The 16827-nt window shown below is 38.6% G+C and overlaps 1 protein-coding gene across 1 annotated transcript in view; it reads right to left on the bottom strand.

Moving 5' to 3' along the window:
- Positions 1 to 16827, bottom strand: part of LRRC6 (leucine rich repeat containing 6) — a 93250-nt gene that overhangs the window by 27287 nt on the left and 49136 nt on the right. The window contains exons 5-9 of the mRNA XM_012647943.1: positions 13935 to 14126; positions 11251 to 11328; positions 6476 to 6541; positions 2763 to 2832; positions 1970 to 2065 (exon numbers count right to left, since the gene is read on the bottom strand). Coding sequence (XP_012503397.1) covers positions 1970 to 2065; positions 2763 to 2832; positions 6476 to 6541; positions 11251 to 11328; positions 13935 to 14126 — 502 coding nt within the window. The remainder of the gene's footprint in view (positions 1 to 1969; positions 2066 to 2762; positions 2833 to 6475; positions 6542 to 11250; positions 11329 to 13934; positions 14127 to 16827) is intronic.

Genomic DNA, 16827 nt, shown 5'->3' on the forward strand with positions numbered 1-16827 from the left:
CAGATATAAAAACAAAATGGAAAATGAAAACAGAATGTTGCATTTATCTAAGATTTAGAAGCAGTGTCAGTAGATGTTCTCATCAATTACCTGGTCTCCTGCAAAAGGTACACAAATCATATGTCTTGATTTTCCTTCAGGAAATAGCAGAGTTCCTATTTAATCTTTGGCTATTCAATTAGAAGTTACAATAAAAAAAGGCTGCTGATCATAGTGTCATGCAAATGTCTTTAGTAATTATGTTATCACTTAGATTTCCCTATAGGATATTCTAGTTATTACAGAAGTATTTCCTTAATTTTTGATGGTCACCAAGGAAATTCAATTCTTACAGTTGTGTTTGTTATTTTATTGACAACAAATTGTATCTGCTGTCTTATTATCTCAGAGTAAAAATACATAATTGATTATCATCGATCTGTTGGAAATTGGCTATAGGAAAATGCAAGATTACTAAGTCATTACAAAGATCTGATTGGTTAATCAAGTTTATACTTTTTGTAGCAGACACTCCTACCCCCATTCTCCTTTTATTCCCCACCAGCAGAACCTCATTTTGACTGGTTTATCTAGTTTTCCCCTTTGAAATCTGACTTGGGCAAAGTCGACCCCACCTCTAGCTCATGGGATGAGGTCTGATTAATAGAAACCAATCAGAGTATAGTCATCTCTCAGTACCTGTGGGGGATCAGTTCCAGGACCTCTCACAGATACCAAAATCCACTGATGCTCATGTCCCTGATATAAATTGGTGCAGTAATTGCTTATCACCTATGCACATCCTCCCATATGCTTTAAGTAATCTCTATATTTCTTACAATACCTAATATAATGTAAATGCTGTGCAAATAATTGTTATACTGTCTTGTTTAGGTAATCATAACAAGAAAAAAGTCTGTACATACTCAGTACAGATGTAATTTTGGTTGAATCCATGGATGTTGAACCCAGGGATATAGAGGGATGACTGTCCTACCATCCCTTTGGCCAGAGATTGGTTTAATTGTTCAGGATTATGCTAGTCAAGACTTGATGGGCTCTTCAACTAAATTGGACTAATCAGTGCAGAAGAACTTTTATTCCATGGTGATGGGAGAGATCCTCTCTTTGTGCCTCTTTCTCTGATTCTCTTTCTTTTCATGCACGGTAAGAACAAGAAAATATGTTGCCCAAGTTACTACTTGTGTACATCTTATGGAAAGAAGCCAATCTAAGGATGAAGCTGACATATGAGAAAGACCCTGACCCTACCTGCCTCAGGCCCTCCTTACCTTCTCCTGTCTTGTTTTAAGAAATGAAATATTTCTTTATGACTAAAGCCAGTTTTGTTTGTTGTTTCTGCAGCTTACAATAGGAAACATCCTACTCCTAACTTATGCAAATGGCCTGTAATGAGGAATCCAGATACTCCATATCAACAAATTATTATTATATCATTATTATTATTTAGAGATAGGGTCTCACTCTATTGCCCAGGCTGCAGTACAGTGGCTTGATCATAGTTCAAACTCCTGGGCTCAAGCAGTCCTCCCACCTCAGCCTCCTGAGTAACTAGGACTACAGGCATGTGCCATCATGCCCAGCTAATTTTTCATATGTTTTGTAGGTCTCACTATGGTGCTTAGGCTGGTCTCTAACTCCTGGCCTCAAGTGATCCTCCTACTTTGGCCTCCCAAAGTGCTGGGATTATGGGTGTGAGCCACCATGTCCATCCATAATTGTTTTAAGTTTAATTTCTTTAAGTTCTCTCAGGGAAGGATAAGCCACCTCAGATCCCAACCACATCCTTATCTCATCTTTTTGCTCTCACAGGCCTTTGGTCTCCCACCTGAGTGGTGTGAGTAGATTTTTTGGTTCTCTCAACTGAAAAAGTACCTTGATCAGAAGTCATCATTAGTCTTGACAGATCAAGTTCCTTCAGGAACCAACACATCCAGACTTGAAATTGAGCCAAATGACATTTACCTACCTTGGGCATGCAGATTACCAAATGCCCTGTTGTCTGAGATCTTTTAGCAGAGCTGCTATCAGGTTTGACTTCTGCAGGAAAGACAAGCTGAAATGGCTGAAAATAAGCAGGAGGAGTCATCAAGAGCAGGACATGTTATAAGAGAAGGTTACTTCAAGAGACATTTTCATTACAAATTCAGAATACACCATTCAATTAAGAAATATGTTTAGACTTATTAAGAAAAAATAATATATGAGCTATACTTGATATCTATAAACTATGGTACCTGTTTTAATAAATAGTCTAAAGAATAGTCATCAGTTACAAACAGTGAAACACTCATGGGTCCATTTATGGCTAAAGAGTAATTTATAACATAAATAAAACCTATTATAAAACATCAACATATTTACCATGAGTCTTCAAGCTAACCTATATGAATCCTCGGAATCAGCAAAAAATACTGTTTCAAAAATGATAAAATTATAGTTGCTATGAAGGAAATCATTGACATTTAGAATGTATACACTATTTAACTTCATGCATAGGCTACCACCTATATGATCATGTTATTAGCTTTGAAAAAGCTGGACACAGGTTTAGAATATTAATTCTATCAAGCTACACAATGGTCAGGAGCCATGTCTACTGTATACCATTCCGTGGCATAAAACCATGTGCCTAAATAACAGTACTCTGATTGGGTTTCTCTTTTTCTATTTTCATAACTTTTTTTTAAAAAATCAAGGCAACACAGCTTAGTTCAAGGGTTAGCTTTTGAAATTGTGATAGTCTACAGGGTTACACTTACCTTGCCTTTGACCATTACTCGCACATACGTTGGCTGCACATCGACGTCAATTAAAGAGGTATCCATATACCTTCAACATTAAACACACACAGTGTTATCATTTTCAACATTAAGTTTAAAGAAGTACAAATACAAGCTCACACTTATGTGACCGTTTTAAATGAAGAAAGTTTAAAATTTCCATGCTGAACAGGTCTTACAAAGTAGTCTTAAATTAATCCCCAGACCAAAGGAAATTCAATATATCAGCAATTTCATTTTTAGACCCACAAGTACACTTGGCATTGATTGCCCCTAACCCAAAAATATCTGAGGTCTGAAACACCAGAGGTTTGCAAAAAACAGCTTGCCATGTTCTTTCATGAATATTTTATTTTAAGCCCCTAAGACTTGAATAGTCAGGAATGCTGAATCTACTCTGCCAGAGGCCTGAAACCACCAGCTCCTGCTTCCTTGGCGGCTCCCAATCCCCTGCAGCTGTTCTGCAGCTGTCCCTGATACTATCTCCCCTGGAAGACTAGCTTGCTTCTGCCCTCGAAGGCACATCCTGCTGAACAAGCAAAGCCTTCCATTTATGGCACTGATCCCAAGATCAGGTGGCAATCACTCTCCTTGACTCAGGAGGAAATAAAAGATTTAGATTTCATATCACTCAATAAAATCAGGCATTTAGCCAAATAATTGTTTTCATATATTTTTAAAATACTAATTGTGAACAGTAGAAAATGCAGTGCTGATTCAAAAGTTGCAAACATTAAGGCAGATAAACTAATGCGAGGATTAAAGGCATAGGCTTTGAAGTCACAGAGACATATGGGGAACTGTCTCCACCCCTTCCTGCTTTTTTACTTGGGACCACAATCCTTAACCTCTCTAAGCCTCGGTTTCCTCATCTGTAAAATGAGGATAATGACAGTGCCTACCCCCTAAGATTGCTATGAAGATACATGCATGGTGTTATTGTTAATAAAGTATTATGGTATATTATTTAATAAAAATTTTTATAATAAAAATAGAGATAAGAGTTTCTACATGTCATGTGTAATATCCACCACTTTAATGGATTACATATTCTTTTCCATGTTCAGGCCTCCTAAAGCGTTCATCTGCCCTTACCTGCAAGGCCCTTGTCTACCTGAGACGATCAGCCAGTTTGTTGCAGAGCAAGCTACTTCAATCCTTCAGTTTTCATTGCTCACGTCACCACCGTTCTCTGACCACCCTCACACCACCAACCACCAGACCTCACACATACCGTTATTCCACATCCCTGAAGGCTGTCCCTTTCCTTGACAGCACTCTTCTCCCTTTGTGAGTACTCATTAGAGTTAGAGGCCTGGCTATTTATTATGTGTCCCCACATAGGGCTGTGACAAGAGAACATGACTATATTTAGAATATGCCAGTTACAGTCTCCCCATGACCGGCATATGGTAGATAGTCTATTGATATTTGTTGAATAAAGGGTAAGAAGCATACATGAAGGGATGAATTTAACTTTCATGCATACACCCATGTGCCAATAAAAATGAAAAGGAATTTTAGCATAATTTTTTAGACAGAATCATAGGAATGGATGGATTTTACTATATAGACAAGAGTAATATCACTACCCTTTAAAATTCATGTCTGTAGGGATAAGGAAAGTTTCCATTTGTGGACAGAACAGGAAGCAGCCAACAGAGCTGAAATTTAAAGGGTCACGCATTCATTAAACTCCAGAAATAAGGCCTAAAAATGGAAAGGGCTTAAATAGATGAAACAGTGAATGTTTAACTAAAAAGCAACAGAAAAGAGAGCTCGGGGAGCTGGAGGAACAGAGGATATAAAGTTAGCTGGGGAAGAGCTAGAAGCTTTTTAAAGGCAGGTGACCTGACAGCAAGTGGGCAGGAATTGACCCTAGGTGTGGTGTGGCAGACAACTCATGTGAGACAGCGTGGTGTAGAGAGGAAGGGACCACAGCAGGGCTGGCCCCAATTCGCAAGAGCCAAGGTGGAAACAACTCAAATGCCCATCAGTTGAATGGATAGATAAAATTTGGTGTATCCATGCAACAGAATATTATTTGGTCATAGAAAGGAAGAGAATTCTGATACATGCTACAACATGAATAAGCATTGAAGACATTACAGTTAAGTGAAAGAAGCCAGACACAAAGGTTACCTATTGAATGTGTTCATTTACATGAAATATCCAGAATAGGCAAATCTATAGAGACAGAAAGCAAATTAATGGTTGCCATGGGAGGGAGAATGGGGAGTAACTGCTTAATGAATATGGGGTTTCTTTTGGGATGATGAAAATTTTATGGAACTAGACAGTGATCATGGTTGCATAACACTGAATTTATGAAATGCTACTGAGTTGTACACTTTGAAATAGTTGAAATGTTGAACTTTAAGTTACATGTATTTTACTACAATTAAAAAATCAAAGTTGGATGAAGACCTGAGAGTTTATGTTGTGGCTCCTCTGATCACTGTTTCCTTTGACAAGACTCATCCCCTGAAAATTTATGCTCCCGGGATTATTATAGGAAAACAACCCCTACTACCTCCCAGGGTTACTGATAGATTAAATAAAATAGAGCACATGAAAACCATTAAAAAGAGAAAGGCTTTTATTATAATTCATGTATGAAAATGTCATACTCCCACTGTCAGTATTCATTCATTCATTCATTCATTCTTGTATGGATTGAGTATCTAACATGTGCCAGGCACTGTTTTAAGTGCTACAGATATAGAGAGGGAAGAACAAACAAAACAAAGTTCCTGCCTCGACCACAAATTTTAAGAATACAAGTAAATTTATACTTTGCCAAAGAGAAACCAAAAAGCAAGGAGGGTAGAGGGAAGTTCTGGGGCAGAGGTAGGAATTGCTTTATGTTGGACTGTGGGGTAGAGAGGCTTCTTTAATAAGTTGACATCTGAACAGCGGCCTGAAGGACAAGAGGCAGCAAGCCACAAGGACACATAGGGCGAGAGCGATACAGACAGAGGGGAGCACATGCAAGCGGTCGCTGAGATGTTGCAAGTGGACCCCGAGAACATCAGAAGGATATCAGGACAGTGAGCTAGAACCTAAAATCTTGGAATGAGGCAGAGTGACCTGGTCTCTTTAGGTGACTCCCATAATGAAAGACAGAAAGCGGTATAGACCAAAGGTGTGAGTGGTAAAACTGTGGAGTTTTAGGGAGAAGAGTGGGACAATAGTCTGGCTGTGGTGCTGAGGAGTAAGCAGGGTGCCTTTGCCACTCCCCCCACTAGAATAAAGGTGATGTGAGAGAGCAGCTGGGAAGAAGCGTCTGCTGGTGACAAAGCAGCTGCTAGGTGTACCCTGAGGTCTCTAAGATGGGACTGGGGGAGGGGAGCTGCCCACGTGATGCTTATTAGTACAGCAAAGCATACTGGGAAAACAGAGGAGTTTAAGGGCAAAGAGCAGAGGGGGTCCTTATGGTACCAGCATTAGAAAATAGCACGGCTCTGAGAATTATTTAAACTCTGCCTTAACTATTCCAGAGTTCATAGCCATGCAATTTTCATTTTTTAAAAAATTACAGTAAGTTCTCTGTCTTAAAAAATAAACTTCTTCATTTAACTACATGGCAAACCAAATGCCATTTCAAAATGTTTCAGAACTCAGAAGATTGCTACTGAGAATGAAAACAGACAGAAATCCCATTAAATAAATACATAATAAAATGTCTTTACCTATAGACAGCAAGGTCCAGTATGATCTGGTTACGTTTTTCATCATCTTTCAAAGAGAATTCAAGTCTAGGAATAATACATTGGGGAAAAAAAAGGTGTTTTTAGGATACTATAGAGATAACCTCATCACATAATCAAAAGTAAATTTGATAATAATTATATAATAATCTCCAATGACAAACTTATTTTGGTAGTTGGACAATAAAATTTCTATGTTAATTTTAAAATTTTAAAGAAATCTATAACATATTAATAAAATATTTATGTTTATCTTGTTTATATGTGAGAATCTTAAGGTAAATTACATACAAAAAATTAGCTTTGGTGCAGAGATAGAGACATCTGGTGGCTAAAGTTTTCTTTTCCACTTCATGTGAGTTTGCTGGAAGCACACTATTAATAAAACGCTGGAATTATTGATAGAGAACTAAAGGTTGTATTTGCTTCCGCTTTACCCAGCATTCTATTCTATAAGTTTTAAACAATCCTGTCTTCCTTCCTTGTTTTTGCCGTCTTGGTTCTTCTCCTTTCATTGTGTGGACCTTTCCATCATGCTGGGAAAGGCTGAGACACTGCCCACTGTGTCTGTTTTATAGATGAAGAAATGGAGGTTCAAAGAGGTTGGCATAGCTGGGGAAGAGGCTGTATGAAGCTGGATAGTAGGATTTCAAGGCCCTAAGTCTTTCAACTCTACCCTGAGGCTGAATCCTAGGTCTACCTTCCACACTAGCAATATACTAGCAACATACTACTCAGAATTACCTGGTCAATTTTATTTGAGCATTTCACTTATTATATTATTATATTAATACAAAATGTATAACCCAATAATATTAAAGAACATAATCTAAATTGTTTGGAAAAATATAAAGTCAGAGATAGATTTGACTGTCAGCAGTACATCTGCTTGTGGCAGGCACTATCTCATCACTCCCAATAATCCAGCCATGTGAGACTTCTTCAGTGTCTCCAATGACCTGTGCATTTTTTAATCTCATCTCAGGAACCTTTTATGTGCTGTCTCCTCTGCCTTGATTGGTTATTTCCCAATTCTCCAGCCAGCCAACTTGAATTCTCCCTTTGTATATCACTTGAAAAGTAATTTCAGAGAGGTTTTCTATGGCAGAGATGGCTATTCATTGCCCACTATCTGTTCCCCCTTTATCCATAGTTATAGGAACCATGATTTTCACTAGGCACATGGCTATGCAGAATAAAAGCCACATTTTTCAGCCTCCCTTGCAGCTAGATGTGGTCATGTGAGGGAAAGTGTTGTATGGCACGTTCCAGGAATTTTTCTTAAGAAAGGGTGTGTGTGTCCTTTCTTTCCTTCCTTTCTATTTATACAGATGAGTAAAATAGATTGTAGGAGGCAAAAATATTAACCATGGGGACTAATTAACAAGGTGTTGAGACTGTCCAGACAAGAGGTAGTGGTGGCTAGCTCTAAGGTGGTGGTGATGGAGTTAATGAGAAGTAGCTGGATTTTCGTACTACTGAAGGAGGAGTTCCTAGGGCTCACTGATAAAATGATTGAGAGAATCAAGAATGAATCCAAGGTTTTTGGTCTTAACAAATGAGCAGATAACTTGTTGCCGAGATGGAGAACACTGGGATACCGCATACTATGGGGGAGAGTGGGAAATAAACCAGGAGTTCTGTTTTAGTCATGATAAGTTTGCAGTAACTATTTTATATCCACACAGTGATGTCAAATAGCTAATTAAATAGGCAAGACTTGAGCTCAGGAAAAAGGTTGGATCCAGTTGTGAACAATGTAAAGTTAGTGTTTAAAGCCATGGGATTCAGTGAGATCCCTGAAGAGTGAGTGTGAAAAGAGAAGACAGCTGAGGAATTTGCCCTAGAGTACTCAGGAGACAAAAAAGGATCCAACAAAGTATAAAAAGATGAGCAGCCAGTAAGGTAGAAGAAAAATCAGAAGCAAAAGAAAGACATTGCTTTAAGAAGGAAGGTAATGATCAATTTGATCCAAATCTGCCAAGACAAGTAAGACAGGAACTGAGATTTGAACAATGAATATAGAAATGATGTGACTAAATAAGTTTCAGGATGATGGGATACAGAAAAGGTTTCAAGAAGGAATGTGAAGTATGAAATTGGAAACCAAGTGCAGACAACTCTATTAAGAATTTTGGCTATTAAGTGGGGGCAAAGAAAGAGAGCTGAGGCTGGAAGGGAAACCAGGGAAGGGAGGTTGTTGTTTTTATGTCTTTTAAGATGGAGGTTATTATAGTTTGTTTGTATGTAGGTAAGACTGATACATCAGCATGAAGAGAACTGATGCAGAAAACCAGGGATATATGAGAAGCCAAGGCCTTGTTAGGAGAAGGAATGGGATTGGGATGCCAGCAAAGACTGACTTCTCAGAGGAAGTTCACCCAGAGCAGCAGGAGAGAAGAGATTTGGGACAGACCCAGACATGGTGGTTAATTGCTGTGGGCAGGAAAAGGAAAACTCCTGATTGCTTCTGTTTTCTCAATGAAATAAAAGACAAGGTCCTCAGTTAAGGCCGTGGAAGGGTCAGGGGTGCTGGACATAAGGAGAGAAGAAAAGGTATGACAGCTGACTACAGGAGAGTGGGAGAAGGGACTGCCCAAGAAAATACGGGAAGACTGCCAGAGTCCATTTGAGATCTGTGGTCACTAATTTACAGTACAATCAGCGAGCAGAGGTAAAGTTTCCTCCAGCCATGCGGGAGGGCCAGCCCAGGAATGGGTAGTGTGCTAGATTTCAATAGGGTTGGGATTTTGTGATGGAAGCGGAAAAGGACAAGAGAATTAAAGATGTTTGCCAAGGACTGATTTCCATGAAGAACCATAAACCCAAAGCAGGGTGAGAGAAAGTGAGAACATGAAGAACGTGAATGAATTCCTGGTCTTAATGGGGGGCACGTGATTGTTGGAGTGGAGGTAGTCCCCCAGGAACATAGGAGATGATGCTCATTGAGAGGCTCGAGGTGAAGATTCTAGAGGTGGAAGAGATATTGATGGTGGCTAATCTAGGAATGAAAATGAAATTGTGTGGCTGGCTGAGCTTAGGTGGAGAAAAAGATGATTGGAAGTGAGGTGGTTGAGGAACTGAGAGGCCAGGGCTTTGGGTGGATCGCCAACATGTTTGATGAAGTTACCAAGGCTGACAATGGCAGGAGAGGCAGAGAGAGACACTGGTCTGGGGGTAAGATTTTCAAAGAACTGACGGGCAGAAGGTTGAGGGCTGACCAGGGTGATGGAGAGGACTGCAAGAAGAAGGGGTAGGGGTCATGTATCCAAATGGCCTGTGCTTCAACGGAGGAAGAGGAGAAATGGCTTAGAAGTAGCCATGGGATGTAACTGCCCTGTGGTACATGTGGTGAGGAAGAAGGGTGGGCAGCAGCAGGAGTGGGTCCTCAGCTTCAGTTAGTGAGAAGGGAAGGAGGAGGATTTGGGTTTGGCTGACCATGCTCAAGCTCCAGAGGGCACAGTGGAAGGAAAGGGGGTCCAGGGAAAGGGCAAGAATGACCTGGATTAGCACCATATGGGGATAAGATTCTGGATGATGGTAGATGACCTGGAGAATAAGGAGGGCAGAGGCATGACAGGAGAGTCGGGGAGGTGGTGGCAGTCAGTTCTTCAAAGAATCTCCCAAAGTGGAATTGGTGTTAGGCACAGGTTAGGCACAGGTCAGTGTGATGAGGGAAGGCGTGGTCTTAGCAGAGGCACATGGAACTCTGAGGGTCTCCCTAGAGCACTACTGTAGACTAAAGAGAGACAGTTTTCCCACTACATTTTTAAACTTCACGAGGGCAGGAGCCTGTCATATTTACTGCTGTATCTCCCCAGAGCCAAGCCTAGTGCCTGGTGCTGCATTCCAGTCTGCTGGATAAAGAAGGTGTGCGTGTGTAGTGTTGGAGGGTGAGATTACAAACTTGATCATCAAAACCACTAGAACTGGATTAGCATGGGCAAGTCAGACACACCACCTATTAGCAATGTGACCTTGGGCAATCACTTCACCTCTTTCAGGCTCACGTCCTGGACCTATAAAGAAGAAATACTGTCCACCGCCCGTGATTGCTGTGCAGATGAATAAATGCTCGGGAATAATTCAAGACAGTGCCTTTACCACAGTAATGACATAGCAACTGAAATGATGAAAGTAAATAGGTTTGAGTAATAAAACAAAGTGAATGAGATTTAGTCCATAGACTTTTTGGTCTATATTTTAACTGCAAAAGGCTTTTCTGGCCTGCTTTCTAGTTAAACCATTAGACAGACAGAAAGGGTAGATCAGATATTACTATACTTGAGGATTTCCAATTTGAATATTTTTCCTCTTGTAAATTCACTGAGGTATTTAAATCAATTTCTTTCCTTAGCTCTCGAATGCTTTGTAGATATGTTCCAGAGTATAAAGTAGATGTGTAGGGGATTTCAGTATTCTCCACCAGCTCAATACACTTTCATGGCAAAGTTTTAAAAATTCATAAACACAAAAATGCAGTGGCAATTTTCAGACATAAAACTGTATATGGTCCAAAGTTTCATGGGGTACATAAATATTTCCATATGTCAAGATCATTTTTTGGATGCCAAGAAAATTATGCACTTGAAAACATAATAGATGTTTTCCTTTTAAAATGCACAAAATGACTTTATTATTAGACTCATCAAATTTAAGAGCAGTCAGTATGTTATTTGCAGAGCAAACCTGGAATTGAGACAATTGACTAATACCATGAATTTTGCATCTTTAAGTCTCTACTTGTTCTCACATACTTGGGCTCATTTACATTCAGGGCTTTCCCGTCTTCTGTGATCAAAGTCCTAGGTGGCTTCACTTTCTTCTTTCTGTCACTTAAGATTGGGGGTGGGTGAGAACAAGGGACAGCAGGGGGAGGGAAAAATAAGCAAAGAGAATATAAAAGTAATTAATATATTTTTGTGAAACAGCTTAAGAAATATCAATCATATTTTTTGAATACATCAACATTTCATTGTTATGAAACCCATTCCTTTAATTCTATGCTGGGAATTAATCAAGCCAGATTTTTTATATGGTTGTATCTGTATCTATAAGCAAAAACGCAACCAAGACCATTTGCCAGATGATTTGAATCGGGGGAAGAAAACGCCTTTTCATGAACTAGCCACGAATATTTAAGTAAGTCTATTTTACGCATGATTTACCCAGATAACTGTCAATTCTCCATTTGTGTATTGAGCTTCTGCTTTAGTTAAAATTACAATTTTTAAAATACCAAGTGGAATCTATTCAATAGAAATAAAAATACCAGTGCATAACGATCTATATAAAAGGATATTTCTCACGGCGTTGTTTGTGGTGGGACTGTTGTTAACGTCCATCAATGGAGGGATGATTGGATCAACTGTGGTTTATTCACACTATGAAATATTTTGTAGCTATTAAATATGTGTTTGCTCTTCACCTACTGATCTAGAAAAGGTTGATGATGTATTCAGTGACAACAAATACATAAAATATAAGTCCATTTTTGTTTTAAAAAAGGACCCGAAATCCTACATTTGCAGAGATAATGTATACAATTGTAAAGGGTAAAAAAAACATGTGGTGGGTGCCTGTCAACACTCATTACATTGAAGGGCTGGATAGGAGGAAAAGAAAGGGAGCAAAGAAGAGAAGATTCATGAAATAATGTGAAATAAAAATGCAGTATGTAAATTCTATTTAAAACATTACTGAAAATATTTAATAACTTAAATAGGCATATATGGACAAAATATAGAAGACGAGGTGGACAAGCTTGTTGAGATGATGAAACCATAGGCAATTCTTTGCCTTTGATTTCTATTGTACTTTTAATATAGATTTTGTATCAGTTAAGTTTCTTTTTTAAAAAATCATAAATGTTCCTCTGCGTCTTAAATTGGGTGTCCAGATCCAACTAAATAAATATTTCAATGACCCAGCACAATTAAAGGGCATCCAGAACTACTTGGCTTCAACCTACTCAATGCAGATAAGAGCAGAGTTAGGATCAAAAGATTGATCTTATCTCTGTTTTCTCCCAGTTAATGAAAATAGCTGTCTGATCAAAGAGGTAAATATCTCAGGGACCTGTTGGTTTGGGAAGACTATAACACACGAAACAGTGACTTAGACTTCCATCCAATTCAGCCTTATGTTTATAGGTGTCAGAGGGAAAAAAAAAATATTTTTCTCCTGATTTCAGGCTCAGTACATTACAGATTACATATTACTCATATACACATATATACACATAAACATAACATGTGTATATATATGTGTGTATGGGTATGTATATTAGAAGTATTACATATTATATAAATATGTAGAACTTCCATTTCAAAGGGCTCTTGAGTCTGCAAAGCACTTTTACATTTATTGGCTCATCTAACCTTCTTAACAATAGGATGGGAGAGGTAAAACAGGTATGATAATCCCTGTTTAATAGATGGGAAAACGGCTGAGGGAAAGTTAGGTACTTGCCAGTATCACATAGAGAGTAGCAGCAGAGTCAAGACATGAACATGTAGTTTCTGATGCTATTCAATGCTTTTCCCAAAGCACTATATGGCCTCTCAGTGTATAAAATAACCACATTTTATGAACAAGTATTTTAGATAAAATTTGATTTTTGATTGTTGTACCTCCCTATCTTTCTAATTATGAAGAAAATTTTAGGAAAGCAGCAGAGATTTCAAATAGTTTTTCCACACTTTCAGTTTCTTGCTTTTAGTTGATAATCACAGGGAGAGATACTGTATTTCACTTGAGTCATTGCCATGCAGATTATTGTATTTCAGAGCTAATTGATCACATTCTAAGCTCATGAATAATAAGTATTCCTGTGAGTGATGCATTTTACATACTAGACTTAAGCAATGACATGAAATGAAATGACATAGAGACTATCTTTGAAAAAGCTACTCTGAAAATAATAGCTTAAGCATCTTAGCTTCTAACAAATCATCGAATTACATCTAAACAATTCAAAAGTGAAATTATACTGTTAAATGGCCAAGAGAGTTGCATTAGGAAAATAAAATGCCTAATGAAACTAATTTCTAATTCTTCATTTTGCAAATTAATAGAAAAGACTCAAAGGAGCTCATTCATCCCACAAAATGACCTTAGATTTCTTTGTAACACGGTAACTAGTGTTTCTAACCTAGGCCACGCTATTGTGAGATACATTTAAAGTGGTTAAACGCCTAAACACATACAAACAAAACCCTACCTAAAATGTCATAATTGATAATGTTCTAAAGAAGGTACTTTTATGTTAATGAATGTTATCTGATACAATTCAACAAAAAGCTGCACTTAGAAAAAGCAAAATCTATACGTGGTGGCTAACAAAGGTTTATCACAGGTAATAGGTAAAATGACGTGCAATCATGAAGATACAGTCCATAAGAGAGTGTTGCCTCATTCTCCTAGGAAAAAAATGGAATACCTTAATTTTTCTTGTTTTTTTCTTTGCTTTTCCATATGTCTAAGAGTTTCCAGTCTAGATTCAGGAGTAAACAAAGAGGGCTTATTCCAGAATTCCAGGTCGTCTTCGCTTTCATCTAATTTCTTTTTGTTATGTTCTTCTTCTTGTATTTCTGGTACCTGGAGGTGATCTTTGCTCTCCAAAGAAGATGGACTAGGAGAAACAAATAGATAGAGAGCATATAAGACCAAAAATGGATATATGAGTTTCATCCTTAATATCTATATGCTTTTCTTATGTTTATCTTTTTACCTTTCAATGAGAAAGTGATTCTGAAAGACAGTCTATCCAAGCCATGCTGGAGGACATTGCTGCCACAGCACTGAGGCAGGCCCTCATCCTCTATCATCAGGAATACCGCGCTAATCAGGTGATTCCAGGGCTCATAGACCTGGCTGGTATGAGTCATCTGGGGGGTCATATAAAAAGTACAGATTCCTGGGCTCCCATCAGAGAGTCTGTTCAGCAGATGTGGGGTGGGGCCTGGGAATCTGTTTTACAACATTTTGCAGGAAGTTCTGATGATCAGACAAGCATAGGGACCACTGGGACTTAGCCATCACCCCACCTCCAGTCTCATACCCATCAATTCCATTCTCCACACTGCTCCTAGAGGGATCTTTCTCACAGGAAAATTGGATCATATTATTTCCAGGTTCTTTAATGATTCTCTACCTCCAAAATTCTCTCGTGGAACATATGAGAAATTCCATGGTGTGGCCTCTGCCTGCTTTATTTTTCAAGAATAACTTTGATGACATAGCTTTATATGGACAACTTCTGATTATGTAGCTTTATATTGTAACAGTTCTGTTTTCTTTCATTCATGTTTTGTGGACTGTCAGAGAATTAAACGATGTCTCTGTATGTCATCAAATGGGTATTACGTGACATATTTAAGATGTGTTCGACATGGATTTAAGAAGTATTTATTGAGCATCTTCTGTGTGCCAAGTGCCGGAGATACCACCCTGGTCAAGACAGACCACAATACTACTTTCAGGAGATTCTATTCTAGTGGAAAGAAAATGACATCATTCAAACAATAAACATTGGGTGTAGTGTCTCTCTCCTCACCTCGCCTTAGAATATACATTTTTAGAAAATGAAATGAAATGAAAAAATTATATGAAGCCTTTAGTATCAAGTATAGCATATAATAAGTATCCAATAAATGTTTGGTTTTGTTGTTACTGAAACAAGAGAGGCTCATCTAGTCAATCTTCAAATAAGATGTTTTTTGAAGGGATGGACCAAAAAATTTAAAACCATGAAATTTAAATAGTATAAACAGAATATAGAGTAAAATTCTGCTTAGATTCTTTACATAGAAAATGCAACTAGACATTTTAATAAGCAAAACAATGCAAATTACTGAAAATAAATGCTTTGCCATATAGCTATAGTTCTTTATGGTACTGAAAAAACAATCTATGAAGGGGATCTATCATATTCTAGCTAATTGCCACTGAAATAATTGGTTCCATTCCCATTTAAATGATTTTTTTTCTTGGAAAGTGACTAATTGGTGCATTTTGACCTTTTGCAATCTAAAATAATAATAATAAACATAAAATAACAGTACTTACAAAAAACTATCAGAAATATCAACTAAATAACATAAGTCTCCAAAGGCAAAATGAATATAAATACATGTATTAATAGCTGGATGATGGAATAGGTGCTCATTAGGGTATGAACAAAAAAATTTCTCTTCAACCACTGCCTCCAAATCCGCTCTCTATAACTCTCTTTCTACTTATGAGCAGGTAGGTCCCATAGCCCTATAGTCATGTTTGAGATCAGTGTCATCTCAGCTAATGCTCACTTTCAGGTATTAAAAGTTCTACAGTTTAAATGAAACTTTACACTTATATCCAAATTGAAGCCATGCTCTCCCTCTCCAAACTCCTCTCTCCGCTTGTCCTGTTCAAGATTGGGCTGTGCATGGGGAGAGGGACACCCTCTGCTCCCACTCTACCCTTCATTTTTCCTCTACTTCTTGCACCGTATCTCTGGGCCTCTTCAGATTCCTCCTGCCTTCAGAATTTGGGGCCTTGGAGGACAGATGGGGAGAAGGAGGTGAACATCTCTATATGACCACTGCTTTTATAACCTAGCTGTGCTACCCTCTCTGGGGCCAGTGCCCACGTACTGGCTTTCTTGTCTTAAGAGCACCTTTGTCATTCTTAGAGATACTACAAGAGCCCTCTGAGAGTATCATTCCCTGTGGAGGTGGTCAATATATTTCCTGGCTGGTCCTTTTGTGATAACTCCTCAGCTTTTGCCCACTAGTAATCTACCCCACAGTCTCTTACTGCTGCCACACTCTTGGGCAGCATCCCTTCAAGACAGCTCAAGCCCAGCTCCTTCTACCATATGTACTTGGCCTATGGGATATTCACAAATCCTTGCCATGCAAAATGCTTGAAGTGTGAGTTATTTCCATTTATGCCCTCTTTCCCGATCCTTCTGCTTCAGGCTGTTCCAGGCCACTTCCTATCTTTTCGCAAGAGGTAAGATGTTTCTCTCTCTTTCTTGCAGCTTCCGAAGCTCTGTAGTGTTTCTTCTTGCATCCTTGAAAGGGGAATATCCATCTACTCCTCCCCAACTAAGTCAATGATTCACTATTTGAGTGACTCTCCTCCAGAATGTCTAGTCTAGGTTTCTGTTCATATAGGCTAGATGGGGTGATAGTGGTGAGGGCTGAAGGACCAGCCAGTCCTGTGGCGGACGCAAGTAGGCACCGGCAAGAAACCTAACTATAAGCTTCTACTAAAATACAAGGAACAACAGATCATTTTAAACTTTTATAAACCAAGAACAGCAAATGATCCCCAATACATTATGTGTG

Source organism: Propithecus coquereli, unplaced genomic scaffold (assembly GCF_000956105.1).
Source record: "Propithecus coquereli isolate 6110/MARCELLA unplaced genomic scaffold, Pcoq_1.0 Scaffold28, whole genome shotgun sequence".
Taxonomy (NCBI): Eukaryota; Metazoa; Chordata; class Mammalia; order Primates; family Indriidae; genus Propithecus; species Propithecus coquereli.